At 52.9% G+C, this 15,511-nt stretch overlaps 1 protein-coding gene across 1 annotated transcript in view; it reads right to left on the bottom strand.

The window, feature by feature from the left end:
• The window catches only part of RNF43 (ring finger protein 43), a 61,982-nt gene that overhangs the window by 17,626 nt on the left and 28,845 nt on the right, over positions 1-15,511 (bottom strand). Inside the window, exon 2 of the mRNA XM_064677669.1 lies at positions 2,179-2,301. Within this exon, the coding sequence (XP_064533739.1) occupies positions 2,179-2,301 (123 nt within the window). The remainder of the gene's footprint in view (positions 1-2,178; positions 2,302-15,511) is intronic.

Genomic DNA, 15,511 nt, shown 5'->3' with positions numbered 1-15,511 from the left:
AGGGGGTTGGAATGAGATGATCTTTAAGGTCCCTTCCAACCTCAGCCTTTCTGTGATTCTCTGATCGGAGTGACGTTGGAGGGAAGGAGCTTGGCAGAAGCTTCAGGAGGATGGAGAAGCAGCCAGACAGGAATTGCAGGGAGTGGAGTAACCAAGATCCAAGGCAGAGCCAGGGGATATGGCCATCTGCTGTATTTCATGGCTAAACTACTCTTATTTGTGGGAGAAGAGCTGTGAGCCTCCCTAGGAGAGATCCTGGAGCAGGAATACCTGCAGGATGGCATCCAATGTCATATTCAGCTGGATCTCAAACTCCAGTGTTGGAATGGCTCTGGTAATGGAGCAATGATGACTGATGGCCAGGGAACTGTCCCTCTGTTGAGTTATGAACATGGCAATGGGGTTTGCTTGCTTTGGAGGGTTAGTGGTCCTGGAGAAGGGATCAAGGTGGATGACCACAGTGCAGCAATGCCCCACGCCTTGTCCTCCCTGTGCCAGCCTTCCTGAGTTGACCCCAGGACTCAGTAACACACTGGCACTTCCAGTGCTGTGATCAGTCTCAAAGATGAAGGTCAAAACCAGCAAAAAAGTTTGAATCACAGAATGGTTTGGGTTGGGAGGGGCCTTAAAGCTCATTTCATTCCAACGCCCTACCATGGGCAGGGAACACCTTCCACTAGACCAGGTTGCTCAAATCCTGGCCCTAAGGTTTTAAACCTTTTAGATTCTGAAGTGGAAGTTGAGTCTTTGCAGCTGCTCCTCCCTCCTGCTCACAACCTCCCCCAGCAGCTGCACTGACCAAACAGCCATTCCTCCCCCATTCCCTGCATCCATGTGGCAGCCTGGGACCACTTTAACATGATGGTCACGTCTGGATGGACACAGGGGAGCTGGAGTCCCCAGCTGTGCTCCCTGGGGCACCTGCACAGCCCTCACTCTTGAGTCACAAGCTGCACTGGAAGCCCTTGGGCTCCCTCTTTATCCCACCATCCTCCTGCATCACTGCGCCCACAGGTGGGACCAGGACATTTTCCAGGTGTGTAGAGACTGACAGCATGTCCATAACTCTTGTGCCAACTGCTGCCACCAGCTCCAGAGCAGCACCCAACCAAACTCAGGCTGGGCAACCCAGAGAGGGATGGGCACTGCTGCCTGGCTGCCCACACAGCTGGGGGGAACAGCCCTGGGGTGGCAAATCCATCATGGAATCACATCCCTTTGCTTGGTTTTGCTGCCACAGCCTCTGTGAATCAAACCCTGCTGGGCAGGAGCAAGAGTTTGTTGCCTTCCCTCTTGAGCTGAGCCGCAGGGAGAATGGAAAAGGATCCTGTCCCCATCCCCACCACATCAATCCCAGCATGGAGCAGGTAACCAGGTGGCAACCCCTGAATACAATCCAGGCAAAGCCAAAAAGGGGGTCTTCGTGTTTGTACAATGCTTGTGGAAAATAGTCCAACATTCAGTACAGAGACAATCAGAAGAAAAGCCAATGTTTGCCTTATTGGTGCAGCTTTATCAGAGACACACAGATTTTAAGGCTTAAAATGACCCTCGTTCCTACCTGACTTCCTTATTACCAGAGAATTGGATCAGTGAGCTCAGCTTTTGGCACAGGAACTGCTGCTTCACTGAGGTACCCAATTCAAAGACCTCTGAGATCTCCCAGGGGCCCGAACTGTTCATGACTTATGACCCACCACTAGTTCACTGGTCTGCTTTTGCCTCATTGCTCAGCCCTGATTCTTCTTGTGCCTCATCCAGTGAAGTGTTAGAGAACTATTTTTGAAGACAGAGGCACAGAGGATGTTTTCTGTGTCTGTGTCTTCCCACAGGACAGAGGACACAGAGAAACACAAATCTCTCCACGGGCCATCAAGCAAAACTGGAAGGGCACGAGGCTGCTGGGAAGTAAAGCCCAAGGGATGGTGGGATAAGGGGGAATTTCACACCTTTTACAAAGCCAGGCAGTCCAAAAGATGGAAGGATGGGTGTTGGGGATGGCTGGCACAGCGTCTCTCCCAAAGGACCCCTTCTGCCAAGGACCCTGCTCTGTCCTTGTCCTTTTCTCTACTTTCCAACAGCTCTTTCCCACCTTGCTGCCTCCTCTCACCCTCCTCTTTGCTGCACCACAGGTTTCACTTCCCAGGTTGGTGCCATGCAGGGCATTTTGGGACTCACCTTGTTAGCCAGGGACAGGCAGGGGTTGGGATCCCGGTCTGGCTGTTCCAGCTTGACGATGGTGATGAATCCTGACTCGGTGTGTTCATCCTCACTGGTGTTGCACAGGGACAGTGGGTGGGACTGCAGGACAAAAGCAAAGGAGACTCAGATCTTGGGGCTCAAGCCCACCCTGTAAACCCTCTGGACCCACCCAGAGGTGTAGGACCCCCCTGCACTGGGCATCACCACCCTGCTACATCCCATGGCCCTGCCTGAGCCACCGAGGCTCTGAATGCCACAAAAACCAGGTCACTGGCCAAGTTTTGGTTCACAAGCAAAATGTCCCAGAGAAAGGTGGAGTTCCTATCCCAAACTGCACTCAGAGTTGCAGAATGGGTCAGGTTGGAAGGGACCCCAGTGGGTCACTGGTGCCACCTCCCTGCTCCAGCAGGGTCATCCCAGAGCACAGGGCACAGGATTGTGTCCAGAGGGGTCTGGAATATCCCCTGTGAGGGACACTCCAGCCCCTCCCTGGGCAGCCTGTTCAGTGCTGCCTTTGGTAGCACCAAGTCTTGGGCATCAAAACAAGAACAGGTCTTACAAAGCCATAAAAGCAAGTTAAAAATCATCAAATCCTAAAATCACAGCATGGGTTGGGCTGGAAGGGACCTCAAAGACCAGCTAGTTCAAATGTCTAGTGCAAATGTCTGTGGTTGTGGGTTTGTATCCAACTCCTAATCACCTCTGTAACTGCTTAAAACAAAAGTGAAAGTGAAGGATTTCAGTGAAAATGAAAATATTTTAAAGTAAAAGTTCCTATCCTTTTGTCAAAACTGGTCTAGTGGAAGGTGTCCCTGGCATGAGGTGGAACTGGATGATCTTTAAGGTCCCTTCCAACCCAAACCATTCTGGGATTCTGTGACTTCAGACTCAAGGACACCAGAGAGAGTGCAATTGTACCAAGCTCAAGCATCATAAACTCTGGAAATCCAGGTTTTCAGGGAAGAAATGCAATCCGTTATGGCTTGGAAGTGCCCAGGAAAGGCTCCCAAATAACCCCCTGCTTCCCTGGAGCACTGACAGGCGCTGTGCCCGCCAACACCAGCACAGCATCCAAGTGCCCTGGAAGTGTTCAAGGCCAGGTTGGAGCAACCTGGGCTAGTGGAAGGTGTCCCTGCCCATGGCAGGAGTTGGAACAAGATGGTCTTTAAGGTCCCTTCCAACCTAAACCATTCCATGATTCCATGATCAATGATAACACGATAGACACGAGCAAGAAGCCAGGCTCCTGCAGCTCCAAATGAGCGTGGAGAGCAGATATAAAATGCTGGTGGCTCTTCTGGGGGGGAATCCAGGTGATAAATCTGGAGAAGACCTGCTGAGGAATGCTGATCCCTGCAGCTGAGACCCTTCCCACGTGGGCAGCTCTGCATGGAGCTGTGACAGAGCAGTGGCCCCTCGTTATTCTGTGCTGGATCCTTCACCAGACACTGATCCTGCTGGAGCCTGAGCCTGGGTGCCTTCCTGAGCACCCTGCAAAGGTGACCAGGGGCAGCTCAGGGGGACACAGGCACCATCCACTCCACATTCCACTTGTCTCTGCTCCAGACCCCTCTTCCCACCATCTCTTCCCATTTGGTGCAACTCCTCCAGCAGCAAGGCCTGGCTCTTACTGTGGCCATCCTTGAACAGCATTTTCTTGGCACTCCACTACCCCTGGGTGACAGATTCTGGCTGCACATCGTGCTCACAGGACAAGAGGAGACTCAAAAAAAAATCTATGGATGATGTGGAAAAACAAATATTAAGTGATTCCTCAATGCAGAGGACTCGTGCCCCATGGGTGGCCCTGGCTGCAGAGTCAGGATCCCTCTCTCCCTCCTGGTCCCAGGGTTTGCAGATGGGCTCAGGCACTGCAGGAGGGAAGGGTTTTGCAGGAAGAGCATCCCCCCCTCCATGGTGGGTTGGGGACCTCTGCAGCACCCACTGCCACAGCCAAGGGGCCACCTCTCCTGACAGAAGCTTATCTGATCTAGGAGACAAGGGACAGCCAAAATCCAGTCACTGGAGAGAGGGGGTATGTTCATAACCAAAATTAAAGAGGTCTCATGCACGCTGTCTAAATCCCACTGCTGTCCTGATCTCATCCTGATCCCAATCCTGATCCCACTCCTGATCTGCAGAAGGACCTAGACGGGCATTCTGCTGGACCCCACAGTGCTGCTGCAGCTGGGGCTTCCCTGGTGGAAGTCACAGCACTGCTCTCCCAGGACGATCCCTGCCTGGCTCTGCACAGGCTCCTGAGATCCCAGTGGCAGGTCAGGATTAGCTGGCAGGGTTTGGACTCGGTCTTGGCTGATCCAGCCCTGCAGCTCTGGCCCCAGCCCTGCCTCTGAGACACTGTGAATGAGGCCTGTGACCCCCTGGCTTTGTCACTCCATCTCTTTCTGTCACCACATCCTTCCTGTCACCCCCTCAGCAGGGTGCAGAGCTCCTCCCCACCTCTATGTTCTTGCTACCACCTTTTAGTTTTCTTGTTTCCTTACCCTATGGCATCTCTATTTTCTACCTTTTCTGTCCACCGCTCCTAAAATACTGATTTTCCCTTTTCTAACTTCTCCTTGCCACCTTTCCCACTTTTATTCCCACCAGACCCACTGCCTTCACACCAGCCTGTCCCAGAATCACTCACAGGTTACACTGAGCAGCAGAAACACAAGGAGAGGTCCTGGGGAACCAGGTATGGAGAGGTGCCAGATCTCCACTTGGGATCTTCAGGTATAAAACAGCAGAAAAAGAAAGATGACCCCGAGAGGTCACCTCGCCCTCTTTGCTGCCCAAAGGCAGGATCAGCCAGACCTAAAACATTCCTGAGAGACACTTGCTCAACCTGTTTTCAAGACCTCCAGAAAGGGAGACTCCTCACCCACTCCAGGGCTTCCTTCTCCTCCACACTGCAAAGTATGTTCCAACACCTCACTGGAGACAGTTTTGCTCCAGTCTGAGCCTATTAATTCTCACAGAATCAATCATGCCCATAGAAAAGAGATTATTTGTGCTTTCTTTCCCCCAAAGAACCCTTTAAATGTTTCTGTTCCCCTTTCTGTTCACCAAGGAGACCTCGGGGACAAGGGCTGAAAAAGGACACGGAGAAAGTCCTCAGTTTTCTCTGCAAGGGAACTCAGAGCATTTCCCACCCTTCCTTCATGGGGGATGAGTCAAAATTTGGTTTGATCTGAAGTGGCAGGAAAAATGTTATAACCAGCCCAAAAGGTTGGCATGGAAAAGAGAGGAAGAGAACGGGACAAGGGAGTGTTTACCAAAGGGCTCAAGAAAAATCCTGGACTAAATTGGGATAACTCATCACTACATGGACCACAATCCCAGAAAAAATGCAGGTAGCAAATACCAAACTGAATTTGCAGAATTTGAGAGCGATGCAGGGGATGGGAGACTGATAATCCTGACTTCCCAGTCAAAAAAAAGAGAGCCAGGTAAAAACCCCAGGATAATGAAGAGAAGGGAAGAACTAACAGGGCTTTGGAAGAGGAGGCTGATGGTTCACAGAGCCACAGGGACACCCCAGTCATCAGATCCTCTTCCCTTGGTCTTCCCCAGATCTCAGCCTGACAGGAGGGGGGAGCCAGAGGGGTTGGGCTCTGCTCCCAGGGAACAAGGGACAGGACAAGGGGAAATGGCCTCAAGCTGTGCCAGGGGAGGGTCAGATTGGACATCAGGAGGAATTTCTGCAGTGGTCAGGCACTGGAAGGGGCTGCCCAGGGAGGTTTGGAGTCCCCAGCCCTGGAGGTGTCCAAGGCAGGACTGGAGGTGGCACTCAGTGCTCTGGGCTGGGGGACAAGGTGGGGATTGGAAACAGGGTGGACTCCATGGTCTTGGAGGGCTTTTCCAACCTCAATGATTCTGTGATTCACGCTGTGTGAATGCCTTTATTCCTGGAAAAGAGAGGCTCTTCCCAGTTTATCTTAACTCTCCATCTCTGTGAGCTGAACAAAGCCCCTCTGACACCAAGATCAATCCTCTCTACCCCCAGACACAGCAGCAGGAATGACAGGACACTATCACAGGTATGGGAGATGCTGCCAGGGGGCCAGAGCTGAAAAGTGCTCTGGGACACTGCTGGAGGGACATGGGAGGATGAGGAGGGACAAGGCAGGGAGATGAAGTGGATGTTAACCGTGAAAAAGATGGAAATGGCTGTTTGGAAGAGAATGGCAGAATGTTTCAAGGGGCCCGAGGACAAATTGCCACTTCCATGACTCCTGGGCATGAAGCTTGGGGATCAGGATATGGGGCTTTTTAATGTACCTACATGAAGTTTCAAGAGCTGTTATAAGAGCAAACACACCTTACCCACATGTGAGTCACAGACAAACACGTTCACTGATAACAAATGCATTATTCTTAGAGAGACTCAGGTCCTATCTCAACGTGCAAACAGCTCAGGCAACCATCCGAGTCCCCTGAAGGAGTGGCCAGAGGCGGGAGAGGAGACAAAGGACCTACAGGGTGCCAGTGCAATACTCCTGTGCCTGTGCCCTTACATGTGCTCATGAGCTTCACCACCTTTGGCCTGTCTCAAGGGTCAGCAGTGCCCGAGGGTTTGATACAACAAATCAGTCCCTAATCAATCAGTGACTGTGTTTCTGCCTCCTTTTCATTACTAAGCCAGTGAGCAACAAAGAGAAGTGCTGAACCCAAGAGGGATGTGCAGGGTTAGATGGTTTAGGTGAAGTCTGGATCTTTTCTGTCGCTCTCTGCAACAGGAGGGAGGAGCTGGGGGGGGGTCGGGCTCTGCTCTCAGGGAATAAGGGACAGGATGAGGGAAATGGCCTCAAGCTGTGCCAGGGGAGGGTCAGGTTGGACATCAGGAGGAATTTCTTCACTGAAAGGGTGGTCAGGCACTGGAAGGGGCTGCCCAGGGAGGTTTGGAGTCCCCATCCCTGGAGGTGTCCAAGGCAGGACTGGAGGTGGCACTCAGTGCTCTGGGCTGGGGGACAAGGTGGGGATGGGGCACAGGGTGGACTCGATGGTCTTGGAAGGCTTTTCCAACCTGAATGATTCTGTGATTGTATTTGCACAAGCATGGCCATGGGGTTGGAGAAACTCTGATACCCACCCCACTTCAGCTCCGTGAAGTTTGCTCTCTTGTGGGCAGAGAGGTCCCACACAAGGGCAGTGGTGCCACTCCTGCTGGCCCAGCCACCACGAGGGTTGTACGGGCACACAGGAAAATCTTTGGCCAAGCTCCATCACGACGTCTGGTTAAACCGTCTCTGTCTGGTCCACACATCCATTTTGGAGTATCAAAGGCACGGGAGGCTCTCTGGTCAGCCCTGACTCACACCACTAAATGAAAGTAAAGGCAAGCTGGCCCAAGTCACGGGAGAACAGCTCACACTCCTCTGCCTCTGAGCACACTGCAGGCAGTCTGGACTCGAAATCCATGGAGAGCATCCAAGCCATGCTGACCTGTTCACCTCACACACCTCAGAGGACTCAGCCTGTCCCCACTCTGGGAGATGCTGCCACTGAGTGGCACTGACCCTCTTACACGTGACCCTCTGCTCTGTGCTGACAGCAGTTTGGAGGTTACAGCTGCTCCACAGCACTCACACTAAGTCTTGTTCCTCAGCAACCCTCAGAACACTGGTAAAGTCCAAGCTGTACAGACAGCCCAGCAAGCCCAATGCATCCCTCCAACCACTCCAAGCACAAAGCTCTCCTGTCCCCTGGCACCAGCTCGGGGGTGGTACAGACACAGGAGGACTTCCACAACTCTTCTATCAAGCAGGAGACAGCTCTGACCCTGAAAGCAGCTTTGCAGTGACGGGCCAGACACAAAGACTCACCCAAACCCAGACCATTGGGGTATTTTTCCTCAATCACAACAGGTTTCAAAGCTAAAGCCTCGAAAGTAGATGCCAGAAAGAGCATTCCTGCTCATCTAGAAAGGAGAAAGAAGATCTAGAAGAGCAAAGACTGACAAGGGAATTCTTCTGAGGACAAATTAGGCCACAACATCTTCTGAAGCATCACACATCTCCAGGAGGGCTGAACTGCTCCTGGAAGGAGAGCAGAGGGCTCTGCAGAGGTTCATGTGGGCTAAGGAATTCTCCAGAACTGTCCTGAAGGTGAATCTCAGCAGCAGTGTTAGCTCCATGAGTGCCTGGAGATTGCAGGGCCCTGACATGGACCTAAACTCCCATTGTGGCTTTTTCTGGAGAAACCAGCAATGGTCCAGGGAAGCTTTACCTGGTCATGAGTGAAACACTTGTTAGGATTGCACATGGAGCTGTGCTCACCAGGAAAAAGCTGCAGGAGGGAGATGGGCTTGGAGGAGGGAGCCTGGGGCAAAGTCACAGGCAGGAGGTGGGCTCAGGATGGAGGAGGGAGCCCGGGGCAAAGCCACAGGCAGGAGGTGGGCTCAGGATGGAGGAGGGAGCCAGGGCAAAGCCACAGGCAGGAGATGGGCTCGGGATGGAGGAGGGAGCCCAGGGCAAAGCCACAGGCAGGAGGTGGGCTCAGGATGGAGGAGGGAGCCAGGGCAAAGCCACAGGCAGGAGGTGGGCTCGGGATGGAGGAGGGAGCTCTGCCGAACCTCCCCGGCTGGCGCGGCGCCCCGGGGGAGCGGTGGCTGATCCCTTCCCCCCGCACACCCCCGGGCTGCACCGCCCGAGCCAGGTGCAGAACAAAAGGAAGGCAGCGCTGTCGTTGCCGCTGCAGCGCCCAGGGTTTGAAGGTCAGCGCTCGCTGCAGGCCCGGCAGGGCCCGCGGACCCGCGGCCGCTCGGCAGGGGCCGGGGATCGGCGGCTCCGGCTGCTGCGCGGGCACATGAAAGGCTTTCCCCTCCTGTAATAACTGACGGCCTCTTCAGTGCCGTTTGAACTGTTTACAGACCGAGTTAACGATTACAGGCAATGTGTACCTTGGCTGCTGCCCAAAATTCTTACCCGCCCGTCAGATATTATCAAAGAGCCCTTCACTGCTGGCCTGGAGTCCTTCCAAAGCGCAGCGCCGAAATGCCGGCGCAGAGGAGGGGCCTTGGGCGCTCCGTCGTGAAACCCAAGCTAGAAAGTCACAGACCTGCCCTGGCGAGGTGTCCCGGGGTCCGGGTGCCAAGTCACGTAGAGACGCGGCGGCACCCGAGCGGTCCCCGAAGCCCCTCGTGGGTGCGTCCAGGTGGGCTCTTCCCTGCGGGACATCACCCGGGCTTTGCCGAGCTGCCTTCCAGGCTTTACTCGAGGACACCCCACAACCCACAAGCTCTGCCTGTCCGGGTTTCCCTCCCTGCACGAGGTCGCCGCCGTCCGTGCCTCGCTCTTCACACGCGGCGGTTGTGTTAATGCTGGTGGTTACACAGCTTTTTAAAACTACTCCTTGTCAAAAGCATTTTCAATACCCTCGTGCCTCAGAGTGCGGACAAGAACAAACCAGGTGGTGGGAGATTAGATAAAATCACTTCCATTGTTATTTGTAGCTGGAAAAATGCAGGTGTAGCTATAAGGCCTGGCTAGATTTGGGTTGGGAAACAAGCCCCAGCTCTCTGGGGCAAATTGCACCAGGTCTGGAAATCCCGCTGAAACGAAGGGATGAAATCAAGAACTGGCAAGCTGCTCTAATTACAGCTGAGTAACACAGAGCCACATTCAAGCAGCACTGAGGCTACACAGCAAACTGCTTCCGAGCAGGAAATTCCGCAGCCGCGCAGGAGGGTCCGTCCTACCCACGGTCCTGCACCCACAGCAACCTGGGTAGGCTCAGCCAGAGCAGAGGGTGAGCTCTGTGCCGTGCTCTGCCCCTGGAAGGCTCCGTCAGAGGCAACTTCCTAAGTACAACTAGAAAAAAAAAAAATTAACATCTCCATTTCAGACAGAAACGTATCTCATGGCCCATCAGTCCCCCTCACCACTGAATTTTAGGCTGTAAAATGCTATTTGATACTGTTCACTAGACCATCTGCAGACAGTGCTAAGGTGGTATCACCAAAACGTTGTTAAAAACCTCTGCTTCAGCCCATTCCAGCTATGCCAGCAGCAGGAACTGATGCATCCCATGCCCACCAGGAGCCTGCAGACTGCTAGGGTGCCATCATCCCAAAGCTCCTGGTACAAAAAGCCACGTGACAAAAGTACGAAAATTTACATTACAATTTTGATCCTGTGTTCCTAAAATGAGCCATTTTGTCCTCCACAAAAAAAATCTCAAAAGCATCTCTTCCACGGGCTCTCAAGAGATGGAGTTTCCACAGGATGCTTTCCAGAGAAGGGCTGATGCCTTCATATGGTGCCAGTTCTTGAAATATGCTGGATGTCAGCAGGTCCTGGGCACCAGGGCAAAAGACTGAACAGCTAAAGGAATAAACTACTTGCTTTTCAATCCCACACTGTACTGGCCTCCCGTTGTTTTATGGCTCAGATGTCGTTTCCTTTAATAGGGGTGAGAGAGTGGCTGGTAGAAGACACGAGTGTCCCACTTGTTGGATGTTGTAGCATTGCCAGGAGACAGAAATGTAGATGCAAATATATTTGCTGTGATTTGACTCAATAAAACTTGCTGGTACAGTGCAGTACACTGCAGAAATTGGTTCCTCCTACGCTTACTTGCTAAGACATGAGTTCAGGCCCTCTGGGATCTGCAATTCCCTGGCTGCTATCGATGACATCACTGACATCTAAGGAGCTGCAGGAATGCTGAGAATGTGGCTCTGGGCTCCTGGGGATGCTGAGCTCCTCGGCTGCTGCAGGAGGCACTAAGGATGGGGTGCCTGGGTCCTGCCTCACTTCCAGCCTCCCCCTTCCAATGGGCACGTGCTCCTCTTGAGGCCACACAACACGTGGGCACACGTGGTTGCACCAGTTTGAACAGCGAAGGTGGAATTGTTTGAAAATTTCTTTCCCTGGTGTCTTCACATGCTGAGCAGGAACAAGAATTTCAGCACTGGCACACGGGGTCAACCCAAAATTGATGTGACCCTGTGACCTGGGCAGACACTGATGCCCAGGAAGTTCCTCCTGGAATGAGGAAGAACTTCTTCCCTGTGCAGTGACCCAGCTCTGAACAGGCTGCCCAGGGAGGGGCTGGAGTCTCCTCACTGGGGAGATTCCAGACCCCTCTGGACAAAATCCTGTGCCCTGTGCCCTGTGCTGGCTCTGTCTTAGCAGGGCGGTGGGACCAGATGCCCCACTGTGGTCCCTTCCAATCCATTCTGGGATTCTTCTGACCCTCACAAGCCAGCTGTGACCACTCAAAGAGTGGTCCTCCACTTGGTCTTCCACCTGGATACCTCCCCAGCATTGCTGTAGTTCCTGATCTGGAGGATGCACCCAGAGCAGGGTGATGAACAGCCTGAAGGATTTCAGAGACATACCTTGTTCCCTTTTTGCACATTCATACTTCTTCCAGGACATTCCCTGCAAGTGACCTCCACAAAGGATTTAAAACAAATCAATAACTATTTTTTTTTTGCCTGAAGATAATTTTGCAGGAGACTTCCAAGAGTGAACTCTATTATCTCAGATGCCCCTTTAATCATTACCCTCCTTGCTGCATCCTGGGGAGTCCAAGCACTGAAGACCATAGAATGCCAGAATGTTTTGGGTTGGAAGGGACCTTAAAACTCATCTTGTTCCAGCCCCTTGCCGTGGGCAGGGGCACCTTCCACAGGACCAGGCTGCTCCAAGGTATCACAGATGTTCAAAGAGCTGGGCTGGCACGCTGGAAGGAGCTTTAAGCAGGTAAGCATAAAACTCTTCCCTTGTTTTCAGCCTGTTGGGAGCCTCTGAAGACTCCAGTGTTCATCACCAAGGCATGTCTCCACGTGGAAGCTCTTAGGAACAAGGATGACACAGCTCTTGGCCCAGGACTAAAGAGGCTGAGGCCAAAAAGGCGGAGAAATTTCCATTTTCAGGCACCTCTGCTGCCTGTCCAGAGCAGGACAGAGCTGTGAACACACAGGATCAAGGACAAAGAGGGCAGGAAGTGAAATAACCTCCCTGCTCAACAGAATGTGATTCAGCAGAAGATGCTCTACCCACTGTCTTGATTCAAGGCCACCGATAACTTGACCAAACTTTCCTTTGAAATGGTACAGACTGACTGAGCTCTACCAGGTTTTTCACTCCAAGGAACATGAAAGGAGCTGCTCACAGCCCATTTGAGGCAGTGAAAGTAGGTGAGCTGGGACATCACCTCCACTGGAGGATCCAGCCCTCTTCAACCCTTGTCTCCTTGAGAGGGGACAGACATCCAAGAGAAGGATGAGTGCTGGGATAATGAGGGATAATGAGGACACTTGGAGCCACAGTAGCTAAGACTAAAAGACATTCAGAAAGGAGAAAGTCCTGCCTACAGGAGGGAAGTCTCCCTCTCTCATCCCTGGTTACTGCAGATGAGGAGACATGATGGACAGAGCCACAGCCCAGCACCTGCCAATTCTGGTTCTGTTCTGCTTTTTTTAACAGTGACACTGATCCCTGCCAGAGAAGGACCACTGGAAAAGAGAGTCCAGCACTGCCTAGAGCTTCTGATGTGGCTGCTCCGTGACCAAACCACACCACGATGTGTAAAATCAGCCATGAACACCTCGAGTTGACTCATGCAGGCTCTGGTTTAGGCTCCACTGCCTTTTCTCCTGGTCCTGAAGGGTGGAGGTGGTTGTTGCTATCACAGGTTCTCCCCCTGTATCTCCTGTATTCCTGCTCACTGAGGCAGGATGGCTGATGGAGGCTTTATTTACTACCCAGCCATGCTAGAAGCAAAGGGAACAGGCTTTTGATGTTGTACCTCATCCCTCTGTGCTCCACATTTCTGCTCTGATGGCCTGGGAAAACAGCAGGTGCCCATCTTCCAAGGAAGGAGAGAGCTTGTTCTCCCACTTCCCATTTCCAGAGCCATGCCTGGTCCACACAATGTGGATTTGCAGCTCTCTTTTGCAGAAACCAAACTCTTGGTGAGCTGTGCCTTGCTGGCATCAATGTTACCATGGGGAACCTGTTGAAGTGTCTGCTCATGACTTTCTGCAAACCCTGCATGGTCCAATCCTTCATTGCAGCTCAGATGATTTCTCCCTTGGTCCAATCCAGTTGATTTTCTCACCAATATTCCCTAAAGTTACACTGAACAACGTGCATTTATGCTGCCCAGTGCCCCAAACCCTTGGTTCCCTCACACAACCACCACCCCCATCACTGGGGAAGGACAAAAAGCCATTGTGGCCAAAACCTCAGAGCCTGCAGAGCACGGGCTCGATGGTTCCTGTGGTATTCGGAATCAGTGCAGCACTTGGGAGCACAGGGATAAATCATTAACAAGTCATTATTGTTCGCAGGTATTTTTGGCAGGAAACTACTGAGGTCAACTTGGACAAACCTGGTGTGTTCAGCTGGAGAAGAGGAGACTGAGGGGAGACCTCACTGCAGTTCCACCTTCCTGGGCAGGGGCAGAGGAGGGGCAGGGACTGAGCTCTGCTCTGGGGGGACCAGGGACAGCACCCAGGGAATGGCTGGAGCTGTGTCAGGGCAGGCTCAGGTTGGATCTCAGGCAAAGGTTCTTCCCCCAGAGGCTGGTTGGGCACTGCCCAGGCTCCCCAGGGCAGTGGGCACAGCCCCAAGGCTGCCAGAGCTCAGGGAGGGTTTGGCTGATCCTCTGGGGCACAGGGGGTGACTCTTGGGGCTGGGCCTGTGCAGGGCTGAGGGTTGGACTCCAGGATCCTTGGGGGTCCCTTCCAGCTCAGCACGTTCTGGGATCCCGTGAAACTGCTGTGGGATAGTGGGGGTGGCATTTTCCTGGAGGAGCATTCAAATCCTCCTCTACCCCTAAAAAATAGGCTGGCAGTGACCTTCCTTGCTGAATGCAATTGAGATGAAGAGTGGCACAGCCCCTCCTTCCCGCTCCTCCTGGCCGGAGCTCTCCCCTCCTCCCTGGTCCAGTCCCGTGTCCCTGGAGCCGCTCTCGGGCACAGCCGAGATGACAGCGCTGCTCATCACAGCTCCCCTGGCAGCGTGGGCAGCCTGACAGCCCCAAACGCTGCTCCTCACTCACCAACCCCAGGATCTCCCAGCTCCCATCAATCACTCCCGCTACCGGGAGCCGGGGAATTCCCAAACACTGCCGCTTCTCCCAGAGATCTGTCCAGGGATGGCTGCTTCTCATTCTTTGGAAACCTGAAAGACTCCGATTCTCTACAGCTGTATCAATCATTCCTTCCTCCCCAGCAAGGCTCAGTGGACAGCACACCGCTCCTGCTCCTGCTGCCTGCAGGGAGGGGGGATGAATCCATGTCCTATTTGCTCCCACGGCCATCAGCGCTGGCAGCAAGCACCGAGAGCCCTCTCCGTGGGGAATATCCTGGAGGCTGATCCATCCTCACGGCTCCCAGTGCTGTCAGACACTCCAGCTCCATGGAACACTATTTATTCTCGTTGTCATTCAGCTTCCTGCTCGGTAGCCAGCTGGCCACTGCCCCCACTGCAATTTAGCTCTTGTAAATCAAGTGCCAAAGGACACTTCCAGAGCCCTGGGATGTGGCAGTCCCTCCCAATATGTGGATGTGGTCGTTTTAAAGTTAAGGAACCAAACAATTTGGATATGAACAGCTTAAAGGCTGTGGTGCGTTGGTCAGTGTGTGCTCCTGGCTGGGAGATAAGCCCTAAAAACCTTCCAGAAGATGCCATGGATTCAGCCCAGATGCTCAGGATGGCTTGGTGGGGATTTTTTTCTTACTAAGAAAAAGTACTTTCAAGTTTGACATTTAAAAACCGCCTTTCATAAGCACAAAAATATTCCTTTCCAAACTCACCAGCTTCTGGACATACTCATGGAAGCCAAGAAAACCAGTCAGGTAACCAAATCCAGCTCCTGAGCCAGCCCACACTTCCATCTTTCCCTAAAAAATACTGAATCCACAACTGCAGATGCAGGCAGGGGCACTCGGACTGCAAAGGGACACAACAACTGCTTTCCCAAAGCCTCAAGCACGGTCAGATAACTCAAAACAGTTCTCCTGCCCAGCCTGAGGTTGCCAATCCCCCAATTCCATGTGTCCTGAGAGTGGGGGCTGTGCCTCCACCTGGAGGCCCTTCCTCTGATGATGTTCCTCAGCAACCTTAAGCTGCAGCTCTCTGAGCTCCAGCTTTTCCTGAGCTTTGAGGAAGTTTTGGGTTAAGAGGCTGAAAACATACACGTAATCACAGCCTGGAAGGACAGAGAAGTTCCTGGCTTCGTGGTAGGACTATGAGACCTGGGCTCCCAACGAGACCATAACCTGCACAGAAATAGTGGAAATAGGGATTTGGAAATATTTGATATTCCCATCACTCCAGAGGAGACTGCA

The sequence above is a fragment of the Pseudopipra pipra genome, chromosome 21 (assembly GCF_036250125.1).
Source record: "Pseudopipra pipra isolate bDixPip1 chromosome 21, bDixPip1.hap1, whole genome shotgun sequence".
Taxonomy (NCBI): Eukaryota; Metazoa; Chordata; class Aves; order Passeriformes; family Pipridae; genus Pseudopipra; species Pseudopipra pipra.
Note: the sequence above shows the minus strand (reverse complement) of the source record. Positions and strands in the feature narration are given on the sequence as shown.